General features: G+C 36.3%; 3 protein-coding genes across 4 annotated transcripts; all 3 read left to right on the top strand.

The window, feature by feature from the left end:
- Positions 1-2,298: 2,298 nt before the first annotated feature.
- Positions 2,299-5,679, top strand: tubb1 (tubulin, beta 1 class VI). Its single transcript, XM_067504613.1, has 4 exons — positions 2,299-2,474; positions 3,433-3,541; positions 3,724-3,834; positions 4,106-5,679. The coding sequence occupies exons 1-4, from the start codon at positions 2,418-2,420 to the stop codon at positions 5,254-5,256; spliced, it is 1,428 nt and encodes a 475-aa protein (XP_067360714.1). The 5' UTR covers positions 2,299-2,417; the 3' UTR covers positions 5,257-5,679.
- Positions 5,680-6,768: 1,089 nt separating this feature from the next.
- prelid3b (PRELI domain containing 3) lies at positions 6,769-13,192 on the top strand. 2 transcript variants are annotated; one of them, XM_067504614.1, is made up of 6 exons: positions 6,769-6,928; positions 8,050-8,218; positions 9,450-9,539; positions 10,129-10,199; positions 10,309-10,411; positions 11,147-13,192. In XM_067504614.1, exons 1-6 carry the CDS (start codon positions 6,897-6,899, stop codon positions 11,261-11,263), a joined length of 582 nt encoding a protein of 193 aa, XP_067360715.1. In that variant the 5' UTR covers positions 6,769-6,896; the 3' UTR covers positions 11,264-13,192. The 2 variants fall into 2 exon arrangements, with proteins under 2 accessions (XP_067360715.1, XP_067360716.1); XM_067504615.1 differs by having other exon boundaries at positions 11,120-13,192.
- Positions 13,193-17,047: 3,855 nt separating this feature from the next.
- aurka (aurora kinase A) lies at positions 17,048-21,976 on the top strand. Its single transcript, XM_067505848.1, has 9 exons — positions 17,048-17,394; positions 17,809-17,874; positions 18,087-18,432; positions 18,508-18,550; positions 18,656-18,847; positions 19,224-19,362; positions 19,506-19,654; positions 20,365-20,539; positions 21,510-21,976. The coding sequence occupies exons 2-9, from the start codon at positions 17,812-17,814 to the stop codon at positions 21,690-21,692; spliced, it is 1,290 nt and encodes a 429-aa protein (XP_067361949.1). The 5' UTR covers positions 17,048-17,394; positions 17,809-17,811; the 3' UTR covers positions 21,693-21,976.
- The last annotated feature ends 423 nt before the right edge of the window (positions 21,977-22,399 follow it).

The raw sequence follows: 22,399 nt of genomic DNA, 5'->3' as shown, positions 1-22,399 counted from the left end.
AGTATTTCCGCTTTCGCCTTCTTTCTGGCTTGATGCATTTGGACTGAAGCAGAGTCGGATCACATGACTGCCCGGAGCGTCATGAAACAGAGGTAGAGAAGGGGAGAAGCGCCCTCTTTGAAGCAAAAATTGTAATCAACCCATCAACATAGAAGGTATTAATCAGTAACACTAAAGCCCATAACACATAAGCGAAAATCAGTAAGTGCGTTCGTGTATATTTATTTACAGTAAAGTTTGGGTCTACATAGTTTGCTTAATAGACTTGTTTAAATTTGCAGCACAGAATTACAATATGAACATTATGTTGTCTTCTACACGGACCCAGTCTCAACATTTTGTTTTTATAACTTTTTAATGTAATTTATATAAAATTATATTGTCTATTGTTGTAATATTTGAAAACAACTCAAATGTTTCTGTGTGTCAGATCATAAATCCTCAGTGAACTCAGGCAATGTCATATTTTTCCATCACAAGCAAACGACGAGGCTGTAAACTTCATCGTTAATATTTGACAGCTATTTTCTTTAATAATGCAAAGACTTAGTCTATTAAATTACAACCACAGAGGCTATTGAAAAATGACATTTTTTCCCGAGAGTTTAAACGTACATATTCGAACTACTTTTAAAACAAAAAAACAAATGTTTGGCCTTTTGCTTGAAAAGTTTGTTTGTTCAATAGTTTTCTTCAAGTGTCTGGGAAATTGGTATCAAAGTGTACAGCTGAAAAAGGCCCCAAAACAAATTTGGGTAATGGTGAGAGTGCTAACAAAAGAAATGCTATTTTACTATGATACCACTGGCAACAACAACAATTTAAATAATCTAACAAAACAAACAACAAGATTTTTAAAAATTCTAATGGAGAAAAAAGTAAAAAACCTTACATCTGTAAATTATTGGTGACATATTTTTAAAAAAGGTCAGAGTGCAGTGTACATCCATCAGTCTGCTGATACTTAGATTAATTCGACTCAACTGGAAGCAGTCAAAATAATGCTGCATTATGTATCTGAGAGTCACAATCACAAGGCAGTTTTTTGTGTGATCAACCTCAACAACCTAGTCTGTAATTAACCTGGAGGAGATTGTGCAAACATTTGAAGAACATGCAAACATGTTACACTATCACCTGTGACAGGTTTGCGTGTCATGAGAGAAGACTGTAAATCAATAAATGACTGTGTCACACATGTCCTTTGTCAATAACAACACTTCAACAATAGCTGCTACCACTAATCATAATATTACATTTAATTCTAAATGCAAAATGTATGTATGTACTTATTTCGGAAAGGCTGTGCTGTTTGGTTTGTTTTAATTTCTTTCTGCAAAAACTGGATAATTCTCTAACTGTTTTGATTTTGTCCATTCATTTAATTTCTTATTGGTTCATGTTAAATGTTGTAAAACCTTTATTTTTTATATAAAGTGAACATAGAATCAAATAATAATCCAATGACAATAAAAAAAAAAGCTGAACGATGTTATGTTTTTTTATTCCTCTAGATGGTAGCATTTCTCATGCAATATCTCCATTAATTTTCTTTGTTTCTATATGCAGTGAATTAATACGCTGAAACAGAAATACTGATTATTATGTAATTTTTGGACCTTTTATGGAGAAATGAACATTTACAATATATACAGTGAATATATATATATATATATGTATATATATATATATATATATATACACATATATATATATATATGTATATATATATATATATACATATATATATATATATATATATATATATATATACATACATATATATATATATATATATATATATATATATATTCCATATATATATATATACATATATATATATATATATATATATTCCATATATATATATATACATATATATATATATATATATATATATACAATGTACTTAAAGTCTGGTATTAAAAAGCTAATAGTTATATTAGATATTTTTATTTTTAAATCTCATTCGGAAGCCAATTCATAAATGTTTCTTTAATATGATTAATATGTTATGTTATATTAATATTATTATGTTTAGACATAGAGCCAGTAAAGCAAAGACTCAATATAAAATACATTTATTCTGTATTGTTTCAACAAGTGTATACTAACGCCTTCCAGTGCAACAGTTGATAAGGAATTAATTTTTAAATGTTTGGTCACAATGTTTGTCTGCATACTTTCGTAGTAGAAATACTCCACTTAACCTAGTGTAGATCCCTATAGTGTATTGCCTTCATATAAATATTCATTTTGTATTCATTATTCTGTGTAGTGTATTATGGGCCCCTAATGCGTGTTTAACTCCCTGACATCACAGATGACATCATTTCTGGTACAGTATAAAATAGCGGTTATAGAACTGTAGGTTAACAGAGGCCACCAGCTACTCTTTGTACTGTAGCTCGCTCATCATGCGTGAGATTGTGCATCTGCAAATTGGACAATGCGGCAACCAGATCGGCTCTAAGGTAGTGAAATAAAATTCTTTCTACTCTGTTATACGAGTTGAAATATGCATTAGGGATGACTTTGTTTAAAGTGTTGATGAGACTTTAAATATTGTTCTGTTCATCTCCATGGCCCACATCTGAACTTACAATGTAATTTTGTGATGAATTATAACAAACATCTCTTGGCATATAAACTATTGATAGTATATCTGCTGGATGATTAAAGTCAGCATACAAGAGACAATGTGAATTGTTTTTCACATTGGTTGAAGTAAAATGTGTGAATATTTTAACCTAAATATCATAACAAAAATAGAAAAAAGTTCTATTTAACGATCTACTTAATTTTAAACACTTAATAATTTTGGTTTTAAAGTTATGCTGTGTATTTTGATATTGTAAGTATTTTTTTTTCCATGTTGCCACCAACAGCTGTGAGTGATGCAGGGTGTTCACTGTCATTCAGGGAAAAGATAAGGGCTAGCAAGGGGTGGGACATGTTTATCATGCCTACCACAAAACAAGAGAAAAAACTACGAGATAATACTGAAACAAACTGACATGGCACATACTGTTGCAAAAGTTTTGTAGTAGTTCTATTGCTTTAAATTACATTCCTTAGAATTTAACATGATGTAATTGTGTGCAAGACACAAGATGGGATGATTACGCCATGTAGCTACTACGATTAAGTAGCTACATGGCTACGTTTGTTTTGCAACTTGTAGACCAATAAACATACGTGCATCTTAAGATGAATGCAGCTGGTAAAAAGTCAGTGTAAGAGTGTATTTTCCAGTCCTGCACTGACTGGAGAGAGAAATACTGCTAGACCAACACAACTACATATAAAAGTGGGGATCTCTTTAAACATCTAGCCTTTAAACAGTTGTGCAAGTTGTTAACATTTCACTGAACTCAAGATAAGCCATTATTACCAAAGCAATTATATATTTCTGTGGCTTTGTCCTTCTAGTTTTGGGAAGTGATCGGGGAAGAACATGGGATCAACGCAACAGGCTTCTATGAGGGAGACAGCGAGCTCCAATTGGAAAGGATCAATGTCTACTTCAATGAGGCACATGGTAAAAGATGATATTATAATTTTATAATATAATTAATCTTTTAATCATTTTTTTAATAATAATAATCATAATTTTTATTTTGTAATCTGTGTCCAAAGTACTCATTATTATTTTTATTTTTTTTCGGAGTTTAAGATTGATATTTCTGGCTGTATTGTAAATACTCTTGATTGGATTTCTAGGTGGAAAATATGTGCCCAGAGCACTGCTCGTTGATTTGGAGCCTGGCACCATGGACAGTATAAGAGGAAGCCGCATTGGCGCCCTTTTTAGGCCAGACAACTTTATCCATGGTGAGACTAATGAAAAAATTGTCATATAGGGAATTCACTGCGAGTTTCTCATGCTTTTACATATTCAGTGTAAGATCATTTTCATGATTTTGTTTTTAAAAAAGAAGACCTAGAACTGCAAAAACATAGATGTATCATACTGTCAAACAGAATTTGGTGCTCTGGATAAAGAGGCAACCTGAAAGATAAATCCTCCATCGTGTCATTATATCCTGAAGTGTTTTTTTCGACCAGTGATGGAATTGGAGTAACCTTTATTTTGGTGTTACAGGGAACTCTGGAGCTGGGAATAACTGGGCAAAGGGCCACTATACAGAGGGCGCAGAGCTGGTGGAGCAGGTGATTGACAGAGTAAGGAATGAGAGTGAAAGCTGTGATTGCCTGCAGGGCTTCCAGCTGGTTCACTCGCTAGGAGGTGGCACTGGCTCCGGCATGGGAACCCTGATCATAAACAAGATCCGAGAAGAGTACCCTGACCGCATTATGAGTAGCTTCAGTGTCATGCCCTCTCCTAAAGTCTCTGACACAGTGGTTGAGCCCTACAATGCCATCCTGTCGGTCCATCAGCTCCTAGAGAATACAGATGCGACCTACTGCATCGACAATGAAGCTCTCTATGACATCTGTTTCCGCACCTTGAAACTAACGACACCGACTTACGGAGACCTCAACCACTTAGTTTCTATGACCATGAGTGGAGTCACAACCTCCCTGAGATTCCCTGGACAGCTCAACGCAGACCTGAGGAAGTTAGCTGTCAACATGGTGCCTTTTCCTCGCCTCCACTTCTTCATGCCAGGCTTTGCCCCACTGACAGCCCGTGGCAGCCAACAGTACAGAGCCCTCACTGTGCCTGAGCTCACCCAGCAGATGTTCGATCCTCGCAACATGATGACAGCATGTGACCCAAGACGAGGGCGCTACCTCACAGTCGCTGGCGTTTTCCGTGGCAGGATGTCCACCAGAGAGGTAGATGAACAAATGCTTGCAATCCAACAAAAAAACAGCAACTACTTTGTGGACTGGATCCCCCATAATGTCAAGGTTGCCGTGTGTGACATCCCACCTCGAGGCCTCAAAATGGCCTCCACCTTCATTGGCAATAACACCGCTATTCAGGAGATATTCCGCCGGGTGGGTGAGCAGTTCTCCCTGATGTTCCGGCGGAAGGCTTTTCTCCATTGGTATACAGGGGAAGGTATGGATGAAATGGAGTTCACTGAGGCAGAGAGCAACGTAAATGACCTGGTATCGGAATACCAGCAGTACCAGGATGCCACTGCTGATCTAGACTGGGATGAAGAAGAGGAGGCATCCTCATCACCAGCAACGACAAAGGTTCAGTCTCAAATGGAAGTTAAACTGGAAACAGTAACTGAAACAAGCCAAGAAACTGTAGAAGACGCTGAGCATACAGTGTAGTGTACAGGTTTGACACCATGTTGCAAAGATCGAAAAAAATGTGGATTTTGAAATGAAAAGGAACTATTTTGTAGTTTATTATATGCCTATGGTTATGGCAAGATAGCCTTTACTTAAAAGAATGCTGTGCCGTGACGTATTCTACACAATAGTGCTTTATCTTGTATGTATTCTTCAAATAATTTGTATATTTATTTCTGCTGATTAAAGCTGCTTTAACAGTAAGTATTCCAAAACCCTGTTATTTTTTTATATTTACAGTATATAGGAAACATTTTATGTTATGCCAGCTCTATGTAATCCACAGCCATATAAATTGAACTGTGGTTTTAACACTGTTTGTCCTGTTTTTCAACCTACAATTAATGTTACATTGAGTGTTTTGTATCTAAGTTATGACGGTAATTAAAACAGTAAAACCAAGGTGTGATTTCTGACATTTGTGAGTACATGCAATATTGTACTTAAAAAATGTATATCATTTTTATCATTTGAAGATACACTGAACCAAACTAAACACTGCTGTGACAGACAGCACTCTGACAGCACAGTGATAGCGATACGTTGAAGTACACACAGTGCGTCTACTGTTTCCGCCCACTGTTCCAAGTCTGGGACACAGCGATTGCACATAAGTTGGCCAGTGTGCCTGCACTCTGAGATAAGCACAAATGACGTGGAAGTGCCCCTGTAATACTCCCATAAAGTAGAACCAATTCATTTCAGTGCTGGGACAAAGCAGACAACCTACATTTAAGAAATGCATTATTGCCTCTCAGAGAGCAGTTTTGGCTCAAAATGAAATGGTGGCAATGCGATCAAGAAAACAGTAGTTTTACCACAGTTTAGAGAAACTAAATGTTATCAAAAAAGGAAAAATCTACTTTTCACACTCAATCAATTGACCATTAAAATAAAAATATGGCTCCAAAATACAGTTAGTACTAAAAATACAGAGGTGCCTATGTTGGAATAATATATATATTAATATTATTGTATAAATTGTGATGCATGTGTGCACTGCTTGTCATGTGTGGGCTGTATAAATACTACTGTGTAGATGCTGATTATATTTTGCCTTTAAAAATCTACATCTGCAAAATTACTTGTAACTAAAGCTTTAAAATAAATGTAGTAAAAACGTTTAATATTTTTCTCTGAAATGTAATTACGTGGCTATATAGTATCAAAAATTGAATTAGTTTGTGTAATAAAGTAAAGTACAGTAATTGAACTATAACCTAGACTATAACCTTCTTACTCCAAGGTTAAACGGAACGTTCAACCTTCACTGGACCGAATTGTGTAACATGAAAGATACGGCATTCAAAGCTGCTCAGGTATGCGGTGAAGGTGACAAGATGTACTGTCTTCGTTTACGCTCTCTCCATTTCACTACAGCTCTCACGCAGCCGTCTCCAGTGTCAATGAACGGTGAAAAGCTTTTGCCGAGCTAACGTAAGTGCGTAATGGAGTCATCTGACTAAAGTAGGCGGGCATGGGAGGGCACGAGGGCACACACACACACACACGCAGTTGTCTGAACGTGGTCCGCTCAGTTTTTAGTCAGCGTAACTAGTTTCCTACCGGCACATCCACGCATCTGTTCCGGCATCACTACCTCCTGTCAACTTAAAAATATGAAGATCTGGACATCAGAGCACGTTTTCAAGTGAGTTGACGATACTTAACTACGTCAGGTTTAATTGTTGTCAGCTCTTCAGTGTCTGGTTCAAGATAGATTTATCCGCTGAACAGCACACGCACGGTTCATACGCTAACTGAAAATGTCACACTTTAAAGCCCGCAGACTTAACATTACATTAGAGGGTAACGTTAGTCACGTCATGTATTGCGTTAGACAGAGTTTCCTCCGTGTTTTCAAATTAATGTCGCACTTTAAAATTGTGCGCACAGTCGCTAATAGTGTAAATAAAGATATATATTTATATTTAAATCAATTTAAAGACGTGAGTTTAAGGTGCATGGTTCTGTTCGCAGTAAAAAAAAAAAGGTGAAATTGCGTAATGTGTCGGACAGGGCCAGTCCTTAGCGCGCGACCTTTCCCCTACATTCTGCTGCCATGCCTCCTTTGCGTCACTAGGCAGCGTTTGTGCGTTCAGACGTCTCCTTAGCAACTGTGCACGACTCATTACGTTTGAGTAGCCAGGATTTTTACAAGAGTTCTATTCAAATAAGCGGCGTCATTATTCTTCATTTTACTTTTCACTATTGCTAGGTAGAAGTAGTCTACCGTGACTGAACCACATTCAGTCGTTCTCGGTCTGTAAAACTTAAATAAATAAATACGATCACAAAGATTGATTGATTGATGGATTGATTGGTTAATTAATTAATTAGGTAAAAGCAGCTATTCTCCATTATAAGCAAGCCACTTATGAATATAAATGCAGCCATTGTAGATGTGTAGCAAGATCTACTTGTGACAAAAGTAATACTCAGTAGTAGCTAACGAAGTAGTAGCGAGTTTTTTCTGTTAATGTAATGTTATTATACAGTATATGAATTGATTATTATCACTTAGATACTAAGTACCATTGAATCTTGGTTGGCTAGACTAGTATATTTAATAAAGAGTATGTTTCATATACTAGTTAGTAGTTTTAAAAAATTACAAATATACATTTCAGTGTGACATTAAAGGTTTATTTTCATTTCTACTTTAAAGTTGCAAAGAATACATTATTTAATAACAATAACATATTTGCGGTGTATTTATTTGTATACACATTTGTTTCAATGGACATTTTTTAAATTTTGACTTTTCTCAAGTCATCCTTGGGAGACGGTGACCAAGGCTGCTATGCAGAAATACCCCAACCCCATGAACCCAAGTGTGATTGGAGTGGACGTTTTGGACAGAGGCATTGACAAGCAGGGACGCCTCCACAGTGAAAGACTGCTCAGCACAGAGTGGGGCCTTCCATCTATAGTGAAATCTGTGAGTTTGAAAACCCCAGACTGTTTCAGTAGTGTTGGGCTATGATCCACCATCACTTTCAAATTGCCTCACCAGTCTTACTTTAATTACCTTGGGACATGCATAAATTCTCACATGTAACCCTGTACTGAAAACCACATGGCCTTCTAGAATGTTTGTGCTTCTCTTTGATGTACAACACTCAACAACAAAGTATTGCAGCATACCAGATAAAGATTTATGAACACTACATTGGCTTAAAACTACTTTGAAAAAGACCACACAAGAATCTGCAAGTTTAGTTAATGGTTTCACCAAGGCTTTTTCTGTCCAGGGCCAGCAGCAGCTGACCTTCTTGCTGGTGTTGGCCTAAGCCCAAGCGAGTTCATGGCTGTGCGCCATGACTCGTGATGTACAGAACACACTTGTGCCATTTTTGTCATTGCTGAAGTGTAACCCATGATAGCATGCGACGTAACTTTCCATCTCTATATCAGCTCAGTTCAAACTGTAGGTCACTTGAAGGCAGAGCAAGGATGCTGACCTCGGGGCTTATGCAACATGTCATTTGAACTTTTACCCTTTCTCTTTTACTTTCTGAATACAGTAATGATAACGATGGAGAATAGATAATTTCATGCTACTCTAACATGTTTTAATCTATGCAAACAATTGTAAGCTGTTTTTATCAGCTGCTGCTCTTTAGCACTAACTTTTGGTTAGACGTTTGAGGATGTACTGTACTTAGAGACAATCTATGAATAGCCCATTTAATTCTGAGGACAATCTCTATCATAGACTGAGTCATTGATTGCATATTAACATACAAGTAATCATAATCTGATTGACTCAAAGCATATCACTGCTAAGCTTAAGTGTAAGTATGTATACTGGATGTATCATGAAGACTTCATCCGGTGTCACTTGACCCCTGTATTTTCAATTTAAGACAAAGATTGCTTTAGGAAAAAAATACATGTGAATTCATTAACCAAATTAGTGTTGACTGTGAGCATAAATATTTCAGATTCAAGTTTTAACATTTAGTGGTAACGTCTGGTAAATTATGCTCAAGTCAGGAGATTGTACTTAAAGATTTGTGATAGCTTAATCACATAGGAGATGAACATAATAGAATAAATAGAGAAACAAGTCAATAAAAAAGGCATATTAAAAAGCATCTGCAAACAAACTGTCTTAGCAGTTTATTTCAGTTATGTAATAAAGTGTAATTTTATTTTATTTTTTTCAGATCATTGGCAACTCCCGAACATATACATATGTGAAGGAGCACTCACTTGTGGATCCCACAGAGAAGACTTTTGAGCTTCAGTCCACAAATGTGAGTAATTATAACATGGCACTTTCTTACTTTGAGTTAATGTTGAGATTTAGAGTTTAGTATACCTGAATGTCTATGGCTTATAGTTATCATTCATCCTGGGACCCAGGTATAGGTTACTATCAAAACACACAATATTGTGTAAGTGTCTACCTTACCTTGATGTACTACTGGTGGAAGTGGCATAAACTCATAGGCCATAACTTTTGCTAGTAGTGCATAGCACGTTTTATTGATCCCTAAAGTTATATTGTAAGGTAAAAGATGGAAGTTTTTACCCTTTTTTCTTTAGCACAAACATTTTCAGCTGTTTACAAAACATGTTCTGTTTTGGATGTCTCAACCACAAATACTCCTAACTCATCCAAATCCACCTTTGTGACTTCCATTTGAGATAACAATTAAGGTTAGTGCATGAAACACTTGTGGAATTAAGTCTTGCTTGTTACACAGGTTAATAGCTCACTTTTCAACAATGAACATTCACAGCAGAGTTTGGATCTTGTCAGACAATCCACTGTAGCTGGTATATAAGTCATTACATGTAGTATTTTACCAGTTTTAATTTTTTTTTCAAATTTTTTTTTAGATCACTTTCACAAATATGGTTAGTGTGGATGAGAAGTTAACATACAAACCACACCCTGAGGATCCAGAGAAGTACGTGTTTTTTTCTAAGGAATTGCATAGACAAATGCCGTTTTTTGCACAGACTGTCTGATTGTTAAAGTCAACTTTCAACCTAAAAACTAATTTATTTATTTTTTAGAACTACACTTACTCAGGAGGCTATCATCTCTGTAAAAGGTGTCAGTCTCAGCAGTTATTTAGAGGGAGTTATGGCCAGCACCATTTCTACTAATGCCGGAAAGGTAGGACGTCGCTTAAAACTGTATGTTGAGTGGGATCCCATAACATGTTTTAGGCCTGTTATATTTTAAACTGTACATCTGGATTAAATATTTATTGAGACATGCACTTAAAAAGAATATGTCTGACCAAGACATAATTTATAAAATACTTGCTCGCTTGTCAAATGTGAATTGATTTAAACTACTTTTAAAATACTAAATTGATCTTGTAATACTTGTTACAAAGGTTTCTAAACTTTAGTTTTGTAATCCCTGAAAATGAAGCGGTGTTTACTTGTAACTCCTCTTCTTAATTGTTGCGGGGTACAGATTGATATTATTTTACATAACTGAATAGCTTCACAGAGCCTGCTCAAGGCTATGAAATGTTTTTTTATAAAACAGGGTTTTGTGTAATAGAAATACAAAGACAAAATTGTTTTATGCACAGCTGTTTGGAATGACCACATGCAAAGCAATAATTATATAAATATGGATCTTTTTTTACTTAAAGGGATTTTTAATGCTTTACTTGAAAAACATTGAAACAGGAGTTCTAACCTTGGATTCATTCTCACCTTTATGTAACTGACTATGAATTGAGTGTGATTGACAGATTGTTGGTATTGGAAAAGATCTAATCCCCCCATGGTGGGAACTGGACACTGCTCTTTCTTGACACCAACAGATAATTCTTGCCCCTCCTTCTATTCACCTTGCCTCCTCTAGACTATTTCTTTGCTTTTTCTTGATTAGGGTCGTGAAGCTATGGAGTGGGTAATCAGGCGACTAAATGCAGAAATCGAGGAGCTGGCTGCTACAGCACGTGGAACCATGCGCGCTCCGATGGCTGCTGCGGTCACTGAGAAATGACACCTGCCTTTGTTGTTCAGCACAGTCTGAGAGAAACTACACACCAGTATAACATTTTCCCTTTATGCTACCCTGATGCTGTTTTGGTGCTCTGGTTTTGTTTTTTTTGTTTTTTTTTATAATTTAGTGTACAGCACATCCATCACGTGTTTTACTGTGTACATTAGATATATTTTTAGCAGCAGGCTGCAGCATAAAGACTTCTGTGGAGTGTTTTCAGGGGATGCCTCTTGGCATCACTGCAGAGATAGAAGACTTAGGGAGTAAATGTGGGTGTTACACTCAGGGACATGCTTAAACATGACTGTTAACTGCATGTTTGAAAACATGTTGCACAGTGCCAAAGCAGAAATACAACTTTTTGTATAGCTTCTTAAAATTATCACCTCATAATACCAGCAAGTATCCTCTGACATGAACTCTGTGTTTACAGCAACAGAGGTTCGATAAACAGTATAGAAGTTACTGTGACGATGACTCCAGTTGAGAAGTGATGCCAGGATATAACCCTGCGTTAAGGCTACGTGAAAGTGGTTTCAAGTGTCAGAATAAATGGTTGCATCAATTGACTGTAGCATGGTAATGGAATGTTTCAGTCAGATTTATTAAAGAGCTGTTTTCCCAACACTGTTCTAAGGTGGGACCTGAGTAGCAACAGGACACTCTGTACCGCAATGCAAACAAGCCTGAATAGAACTCTATTTTGTTATTACGCTATACTAATGTTATTATCAAGGGATCAAGTTACATGCCAAATATATCTTTTGATGAAGTTATGTAGAAGATCTTCTCAAATACTTTTTGCAGTAAAAATGTTTGGTAACTCAACATGTTTTCAGAACTTAGAACTTTAATTATATCAGTCCCTCCAGGATTTCAGACATTTTGACTATATGACTATTCCAGTTTAAAATGCCTAATTTGGTGACAGGTTTTGTATAAAAACATTTTTTGATGCATGTTGTAATGTTTTTATAATGTGCAAGGTCCTACAGATTTCATGGGGGGGTTGTTTAAATATTTTTAAATTATTTTTAAATATTTAAGAAAATAGTTTAAAAATTGTTTTGTTCCCTACTTTGGTGTTTGCATTTATTTGCACTTGAAAAAAATCTAATTTAAACACAGGAAGGCTGCTACATGTACTGAGGGTGCTAGTAATTTGAAAATAGTCTGGTGTTAGTGTTTGATAGATTAAATGTGGTTAGATGTTTGAGAAGGTTTGATAAAATGGTCAGTGATGTGATGATGAATGCTTTAGTTTCTTTAAGATTTTTGTTTACCTGTAACAGTAATATTTATTCAGAGAAACAGTTAAATTTGAAGAAGTAGCTCAGTCTGACCACTGAATAATTTATAAAATGCTTGGATAATATTGTGCATTTTCTCTTGGTGCCTGTAAAAATAAGTAGTTTCAAAAACATGTGCAATGTGGCAATATGATATTGTAACCTGTTTAAATATAAAACATTTACTCATAATTCTTGGATTAATATGCAGAAGCTGTACATAATAAAAATGTGCAGTTGTCATTAAATTGAATATCAAAAGTTATCTGAAATGTGTGTATATATTTGCATTAACAACATTTTAATGTTAGCATCTAGTGCAGTAGATGTTTTCTTCCCTAAATAGTATTATTTTAAAGACCAAAGAAGCTCATGTGAAAATGTATTTTGAGTATATAGGACTGATTGCCTCATTGATCCTTCAATATACCCTCACTGTGAGACTTTTTAAACTCTTGGGTTTGTATTGTATAATGCACTGATATGACATGTCTGATATCGAATATTCTGCCACACTGTGGCCATATACTACACTTCCAAATCAATCTCCCAAGTGTCAAAGAATGAAAATAAATTGTATACAATCTGATCAAAGTGAGAAAATTGTGTTAATAAAGATCAAACTTTGGCAGAAAATTAATTTCATTGTTTCTAAGTTAATGACTGGAAAATAAGTGTGAATAAATTGAGAATAGAATTATGTAAATTATGTGTACAGTTCCCTTTTGTTTAGTGTATTTTTTCTTTTTTGATACCATAGTGTAAGTGCAGTAGTTTCCTGATGGAGAATTACAGAGAAGGTCATGTGAGGTTGCACTGTGTCTTAGATAGATTTAGAGAAAGCGTATGACAGGGTTCTGAGAGAAGTGTTGTGGTATTGCATGAGGAAGTCTGGAGTGGCAGAGAAGTTTGTTAGAATTGTGCAGGACATGTATGAGAGCTGTAAGACCGTGGTAAGGTGATGAAAAGACACGAGGCAGAGCTGGAGGTAGCATAGCTTAAGATGTTGAGGTTCTCTTTGGGAGTGATGAGGATGGACAGAATAAGGAATGAGTACATCAGAGGGACAGCTCATGTTAGATGTTTCAGAGATTAGGTCAGAGAGATCAGATTGAGGTGGTTTGGACATGTTCAGAAAAGAGACTGTGAATATATTGGTAGAAGGATGCTGAGGTTGAAGCTGCCAGGCAGAAGGTAAGACCAAAAAGGAGATTTATGGATTTAGTGAGAGAGGACATTAAGTTAGTTGGTGTGAAAGAAGAGGATAGCAGAATATATAATATGCATAGTTCTATATATTGTGTTTAGTCTGTGGTCTTGACTTAATGCATATGGACGTAAACATGGTGTGTGTGTTTGGCAGCATGACTAAAGAAGAGGGAAAATATATCGAATTGAGATTAAAGAGAATCAATGCACAGAAGAAAACATAAAACAATTGAGGGAACTTTCCATGATTGACAGACATCCCGTTATGTGACATTTCTCTATGTGCTGTTTGTGAAAATAATTAACTTTTAACTTTCCTCTAACTTCCCTTAAATTAAAATATTTCTCTGCTTATAGCTGAAAAACTCCTCCAGATGACATCACCCCCAGAGTAGTTTTTTATCATTAGGAGTTCAGATGATGTCATCTGGGGGAGCTCTGGAAAAACAGGTAGACTATGATTAGAAAGTCCATAGTGTGAGCAACAAGATGACATAATCTGAACTGGAGGATTTCTTTTTAGCTAGAAGAGATATTTTGATATAGGGAAGTCAGAAAGAAGTTTAAAGGCATTTTTGTACATGCACTAATCAAACTAGAGCCAAAAGAAGCAAGTTCCCAATCAGTGAAGGCGTCCTTTAAGTCGTGCATAATTCTTTGTTTTCAGACAGTATGTTTTTCAGTGACAATGTGTTTACTGCTCCTTGGGTTATAATTTATTTATACATTTAATTAATTTAATGAAAAACAAAATGGCTATTTCAGAGGACCAGTCTCAAAGTCTAAAGGAGTGAGGTCAGAATCCAAAGATAATAGACCTTATTATCATGCCCGACGAAGAAACAAAAAACGTATACCTGTCAAATAAGGACGCAATAGGCAATAAATGGTTTACATTTTTATTAAGAAACTGACTAACACAGATGTTTAAAGGACTATAATGAACACAGAGTCACAAACTAACCTAGTGACCATCTAAACAGGGTCTCAACAAAAAAAATTTATTATGGGGATTAAAACATCAAACATAGAATTTATTGAAGACTAACCGTACATGATACAGAATAGGAAAACTAACTTAACACACACATATTTATTCTCTTCTTATTTTTAAGAATTCTTGAATCTCTCTGGGCCCAGGGGATGCAGAACTGCAGCACAGGTGAAAACGAACTGAAAATCCAGCAGGCAGGCATAGCAACGGGTCTTGTTGATGAGAGAATAAAAGTATAATATACTTGTTTGCATTAAGGAAATATATCTGCTTTCCTGCATTACAATGTTTTTTTGATAAAATTTATTATGAAAGGTGCATCTCCATGATTCATTGCCTGAAAATGTTTTTCAAAGGGTTCGTATTATGCATAATTTAAGGTGTATATTTTATTTTGGGGCTCTCTGAACAAGTTGAGGAAGCGTTACAATTCCAAACAGCAATTTTTTTCTTAATAATAGGTCTCACTGTCCATTTTGAGTACAGATTCAAAATCTCTACTTAAGTAAAAATCTAGATTGTAAATAAAATGATTAACGTTTCTCGTTGCTGTCCTAGATAAATGAAATTATTAAGTATCTGGTTTTCAGTATTTATTTGATATGAGAGGAAAATATGAGGGTAGAACTGTTACATGACATGCAATGTAACCATTCAGCTACCAGGGCAGCTAATGTTTTTTATATTTAATATAATCCTATAGGGTGGCTTTCTTAGGCAGAGGTCTTTTTTTCTACAAGCAGCTATGAATGTTACAGAAGTTATGATAAACTAAGATAATAGTGCATCACATCATAACTAGGTGATGAAGTCCACAAAATGTAGAAAGCACATGCAAATAGTAGAATAAAAATTGTAATTGTGTTTTCAATTCACATACTGCTTTGAACAATGTGCATTAATGATAATGATAAAAAAATATCCCTGCATGACGATTTTCATTCCAGATGTCAGACAAAAATTTGAAAAAGATAAATCAAGCTGTTGCTGAGGAGGCAGAGTCTAAATGTAGCAGGCATAAACAGGAAGAAAGAGGCCAACAATCAACATCATCATCGCCTGATGAAAAGATGAACAGAACAACAGCACACCTACCAATCCAACATTCAGTCAACAAGAAACAGCTGCCCTCCTTACACAAGGTCTTGAGGAAATGGTACTGTATGTCAGTGCCTCGAGATAGATAAATAACTGCTTTTGTAGCTGATATGATAAGTTGGCCGTGTCTTTTTTCATTCAGGTCCAGGGGCTCCAGGCCTGATGTCATTATCCTGATCTACAACCACAGCAGCAGGTGCCTTTCCACAAATAGGACACTGAAAGGATTTAACTTACAATATACTCTCAGAGTCCAGGTATTGACTTAACATTTGCACCATCTGTATCTTTGTCTTCCATAGCATTGGTGAATAGTAGGTTTTGATGAGCTAGATGTAATATTTTTATGTAACCTGTTAACACTTGAAATATCAGATCTCCACCCTGGAATGTTTCTGATATCACAAATTCTGTGCTTTTTGTATGTAAGTAAACATGCATTTTCATCATATAACCACAATGTAGTGATTGCATATGCTTTAAATACACAGCTAATGTTTAGGCACAACAGTCGTTTTGAATTTTGTGCTATAGCAGTGTTTATAGCAATGTCTTTATGACCTTGTATTGCTGACAGTGTGTTTGCATTGTCACGTTACTTGTGAACAATAGGGTTTGATGTGTTACATAAAAAATGTTTAATGTAAATCAGTAAAAATCATCAAAACTTGCCTTGTCATTGAAATATAATTTTTGTTATATTAACTATTAAAAACTAGATGTGTCTCATTCATGTCACTTTATTAAAGGGTTAACTAATAGCAGAGATTGATACATTTTCAAAATCAACTGTTTCTTAAATTCAGAAGAGAAGTCATACAAGACAACAGAAAATAATTGTTCTTTAGACAATGCTGAAAAAAAGGTTGTTTGATCCTAGATTCATTTTGAACAAGGGCATAAAAAGTCAATGGTACAAAAGGCACAATGTTCGTACATTCTTGGAAATAATTGCAGTTTTATAGCGTAATCATTTTTAATTGTGGACGTGCTCCCTTATTATACATCTAGTGAAAGACAGAAAAAGATTTCGAATAGTGCCCGCTGCGCTGCTATTTACTAGATTCACTCCGACGTCACGCTACATCCGGTGAATTGTTTTTCGTCAGCCAATGAGGAGCGTGCTCAGAATTTCCCTTCAACCAATCGCAGTCTGTGGTATATTTAAAGGTTTTGAACAGAGGGACATTTGAAATCAAACAAGTCTTGCTAGTAGGAAGTGTTCGTCAAGGACGTGCTTCTGTGCGGTATTATTTATTCGCTTTGAAATTGCCACTTAAAACGTCGAATCGGATGCTCTAAAGGCATTAGTGCTTCTGTAGCGTGGTTAGGAAAGATCTCTCACTTTATAATTGCAGTGAATATTCCCTATGAATGTAGCCGCAAACATTAACGTTAGCTCTCGTCAACTGGCCGACGTAGCTGCTAGCTAGCTAGTCTAAAGCTAACTTGAGAGGCACCCTGGACTTTTTTTAAAATTCCGGAGAAAACAACGGAAACGGGTTTTCTGGGCCACTGTGCAATAATTTATTTAACGTTTGGTAAGTCGTGCTATCTTATTAAAAAGCATGTGCGCATTGCGTTGGTCCACTGTTAATATGCTAACATTAGCTGTAAATTGCGTTGTATACGTTAACGCTCAGCACGCGAGTCTTTCGCGGTGTTTGCAGAAGTTAATATTAATCCATTATTGTAGCTACCTGTATGTAATTGTTGCCCAGTTTGTTTTTAATATAATTCAGTGGATACAATTGGCCATCGGTAAAAAGTGGCGTCAACTTTTCTTTTGTAGCTGCCTTCAGTGTTAAGAAAAAGCATTTTAACATTGGCAATAAATCAAATTAACACAACGTTAACGTTACCCTAGCGTATTGTTTTATTGACTCCAAATGATTATGACAGCTTTCTATAATTTGCTATGAATTAACGTAAACCCCATCTTATCTACTTCTCAGAATATGGACTCTTCTGCTAACCTCAAGCAGACAAAGGACATGAAACTTCACAAACCAGAAATAAAGGTAACGCACAATAATGTTAGTTTTTTCCCATTCTAAAACTGATTTCTTAAATCAATGTTGTCAGAGATTTGGTCTTACTTTCCTTCATATTATGTCATGTGTACTGCACACGACAGTCAGTGCGTAAGAAACATCTATGTTCCATGCAGATAATCCAATCGTTAAATGCCAGTCTGTTAAAGGTTTGGTGATTTTTTTTTTTTTAATTGCAGGCAAATAGCAATGGACCAAAACGGATTCCCGTGTCACAGCAACCGCATATGACTCAGAAGGCTGTAGTTACACCAACTCCAAATCAGCGGGTCCTAGGTGTGTCAAATGGACCTCAGCGCATCCAGCGGCCTGTGAGCCACCAGAAACCGGTATCTCATGTCCCTTTTGCTGTTAAGTCCACGCACTCCTCAGATCAAAATGTGAACCCCACTACTCAGAATGTAACTCCAGCACCACAACCCAAAACTGGTTCCGTACAAAATCAGCCAAAGACAAATGTACCCAAGGTGAACTCGGAGGCAGTCAAACCGCCATCAGAGTCATTAAAGCTGGAGAAACTGCAGAGTAAGTGTGATGTAAAATTGAGCAAAAATAATAAGTGATTTGTATTTTGTATATAAATTGTTTTTCTCTTTTTAGACAAACCTGCTAAGAATGATCCTGCAAATGCATCTGCATCAAAGTATGTTTAAGTTTAATTCGGTATACTCAATGCCCCCCCCATGTTTTGTAAGCACAAAGATTCTATCAACATTGTTTGTAATTATGCGCATATCTGTTCACACAGGAAGCGATGGAGCCTAGAGAATTTTGACATTGGTCGTCCCCTAGGTAAGGGTAAATTTGGCAATGTCTACTTGGCCAGAGAGCGACAAAGCAAGTTCATCTTGGCCCTGAAAGTGCTCTTTAAGAAGCAGCTGGAGAAGGCTGGAGTGGAACATCAGCTGAGGAGAGAAGTAGAGATCCAGTCTCACCTCAGGTAAAGTATCATTCTGACTATTTGATATTATGTGAGGCTGTTTTGTTTTTATGGAGTACATTTAAACTAGGGTAGTCATGAGAAATTTTTTTACCTGTGACATTCTTGCTTAAACCCTTTTGCCGTCAAGTGTATACATTGAGCTCCTTTCAGCTCAGTAGGTTCACAAGAGTGTCAAAGTCCAGGAAAATTTGCTTTAATGTGCTTTTTTGGTAAGTGAAGGTGTGTTTGTGTGTTGCAATCAGGTCAGGTTATCATTGGGTAAATCGAAATAAAATCCCTAGTGAACTCAGGTCCTCATCTATAAAGCAGCTGTTATTTTCTTTTGAATACGTTAACTACATTTCTGTTAACGCTCAGCGTCTGTGTCCTGCAGGCACCCTAATATCTTGCGCCTTTATGGCTACTTCCATGATCCATCTCGTGTGTATCTCATCCTTGAGTTTGCACCCAAGGGAGAACTTTACAGTGAGCTGCAGCGCTGTGGATTTTTTCCTGAGGACAGAAGTGCAACAGTAGGTCTCTCAGAAGTTGATTTTACTAATTCCACAGATGTGTTGACATTTATATCCTTTCTAGAACTTAAAAAAAGGAGTGTGTTGTCAGACCTATTGCAGTGCATTTTTTCACTATACTTTATCCCTTATGTGCTGTACAGTACATCATGGAACTGGCAGATGCCCTCAACTATTGCCACTCTAAGAAAGTGATCCACAGGGACATCAAACCAGAGAATCTCTTACTGGGGGCCAACGGAGAGCTGAAGATAGCAGATTTTGGCTGGTCTGTTCACACACCCTCCTCCAGGTATCTGCATATATCTTTGTATGGCATCTCTTTTTCCAGGTGGAGGCTTTATTCTGTCAAATATCAATATTTTGATCAAATGAATCAGTAAGTATGGAGCAATCATGTGTTTTATCATCTTAAGTCTTTAGAAGTGGATTTAAATTTAATTTAACTGAAAAACAAAGGTATATTATACCTAAGCAAGACTGCAGGAGTCTCATCTCTTTGTTTTTCTGCACCTGTCGAGATTTCATCTGATATAACTTTACAACAATAGAGAATTTTTAGTGTCCTTGGTCTACTTCTGAGCCTTGATACCTATAGGCAAGCATCACCTGCTAGTGAACCTTCTTGTTGCGTTGAATCCCTGGCTGAACTAAACATCACTTTAAAAAGGAAAAGTGTGAACTGGATTCTTAACACAAGTTAAAACAGGAGCATTGTTGCAAAAGGGAAAGGGGCAAAGTAATTGTTTTATATTGATAACTGTTTTCATATTCATTGGAAACCTTAATGATGTCAGCTAAGATGTTCCTGTACCTTAAATGACCTACCACTAACAGTCTAGGATGCTGCAGAGAAGAGTTTTGTTCACTTCTATGACAGGGTTAGAAGTATATTCACAATTTTCCCTAATCTGAAGCTGTGTAGACACCTGCTTATTTAAATCAGATCTTACAAACTAATGACCAGTACCTTGTTTAATGAATCACTCTTTACTTGATCAGGAGGTCCACACTATGTGGAACACTGGACTACTTGCCTCCAGAGATGATTGAGGGAAAAACCCATGATGAAAAGGTGGACCTATGGAGCTTGGGTGTCCTTTGTTATGAGTTTCTTGTTGGAAAACCACCCTTTGAGGCAAAGACTCATGAGGAAACCTACCGCAGGATATCAAGGGTAAGGCAAGGGCTGCGTGTTCTTATGTTTTGAATACAGTCTCATACAAGTGTTATCTCTTGAAATAGAATTATCTTAAAAATATAAAATCTTAAAGTGGAATTAAAATTGTGGTTTATTAATGACTGTACTTGCTGGGCATCATTTTCTAAATCGAAACAATCACCATACAGATGCTAAACCCAACATTGAACATTCTCTCCTCACATTTCGTTAGCTGTCAGCCTGCAGCTTGGATTCACTCATTTGTTAAAGCTGTGTGAAGTGTCCATTGCTGTCACACTATATTTATCACCCTGACACACAGCTTCACTTGATGACACATTTCATTTCAAAACTGGTTACTGGGTGAACATTTAAGGTGAAATTACAGACTTCAAAGAGTGTGGACACATTTTGAAAGGATCTTTTTTGGAATTGAGAAAAATGTCACCCAGTGGAGTTGTGTTTGGCTGATGTTTTTTATTGTTTGGACCAACAATGGCGCGTCTATATGATCAACAAATCTGCAATTCCAAGCTGCAGGCTGACAACTATTCAAATCGAAGTAGAGAAGCTTTAGTCCTGGCTGTGTGATTGATGCCGTTTAACAGAGATAAAGTAGCACTAACTTATTCTGAGTGAGTGGCTTGTTGTGCTGTTGCTCCCATTTGTTCTCTGGGATAAGAGTGATTTAGATCAAAATGCATAATAATGCAACAGCACATAAAAAGTATATATATATTTTTTCTGTTTAAAAAGTCACATTTGGGCTGTGACAGAACCTTTCAGAATGGAATTAGTTTTATTATGTTCCCTGGATTATTGATTGGCTTCCAGGGTCAACATATTGTGGCTACACTGCTTTAGATGCCACTCCTGTGGTGTTGCATCAGTGTTACAGGCTTCTATTAATGACACAATGCCAAGTAATGTAGTTTTGACAAAGGTGCATGTTTGTATTAGCCATAAACCCTGTTTTGTTTTCCAGGTGGAGTACACTTACCATGCACAAACAAATATCAGTGCTGGTGCTAAAGACCTTGTTGCCAGGCTTTTGAAGCACAACCCCATGCACAGACTGCCCATCCAGGGAGTTTTGTCCCACCCCTGGGTAGTTGAGTACTCGACCAAGAAGCCCACAACCCTAAACAATGAAGAGCCCAGCCAATGAGCATTTTATCCACTCCACCGAACTTGTAAGGGCTTTACATGCAAGAGTATTATAAAACACACACTGCACAGATGTGCTTGTAGCACTATGCTCATAGCACATTCCTAGTTGTGGCTGAATTGTCTGCTGGTATCTTATGCCACTTGATGTTTTTGCTTTTTGACTTTACTTGTCTTAAAAATGGCATTCAATTGCCTGTTAATATTTCACTGTTTTTGTATAATTATGAAATTTTATTGTTTGTTTAAAGTGCCATTATTTGAAATAAAAAAAAGTTAATCTTTTATTGAAATGTCACTTTAGAGTTTATTAGTATGTTGTAGTGTTACGTATGTTTTCTGGGCATTTCAAGGCCTCCGTTATCTAAAGTATTTGGAACACACATGTTACACTAATATCCATTGTGTCTGATTAGACCATTATCCCCAGTAGAGGGCACCCGCATATCACCAGAACTAAATTGAGACCTCGTTGAATAGTTTGAGTATTAATCCCATTGTCAGCGTTAATAAACCTGTACAGATAACGAATTGCAGAGTGAATTTCTGCTACAATAAAAAGGTAAAACTAACAAAAGGTTAGTCTGTTTATTTTGAGGTTGATTGTTGAGATGCCAAGTTGCCTTTATTTTTATATATATATATATATATATTTTTAATCGATTTAACGTTTGAAAATGTAATTAAATAGGTTGTCAAAAATAAACA

The sequence above is a fragment of the Channa argus genome, chromosome 5, assembly GCF_033026475.1.
Source record: "Channa argus isolate prfri chromosome 5, Channa argus male v1.0, whole genome shotgun sequence".
In the NCBI taxonomy this organism is placed as follows: Eukaryota; Metazoa; Chordata; class Actinopteri; order Anabantiformes; family Channidae; genus Channa; species Channa argus.
Note: the sequence above shows the minus strand (reverse complement) of the source record. Positions and strands in the feature narration are given on the sequence as shown.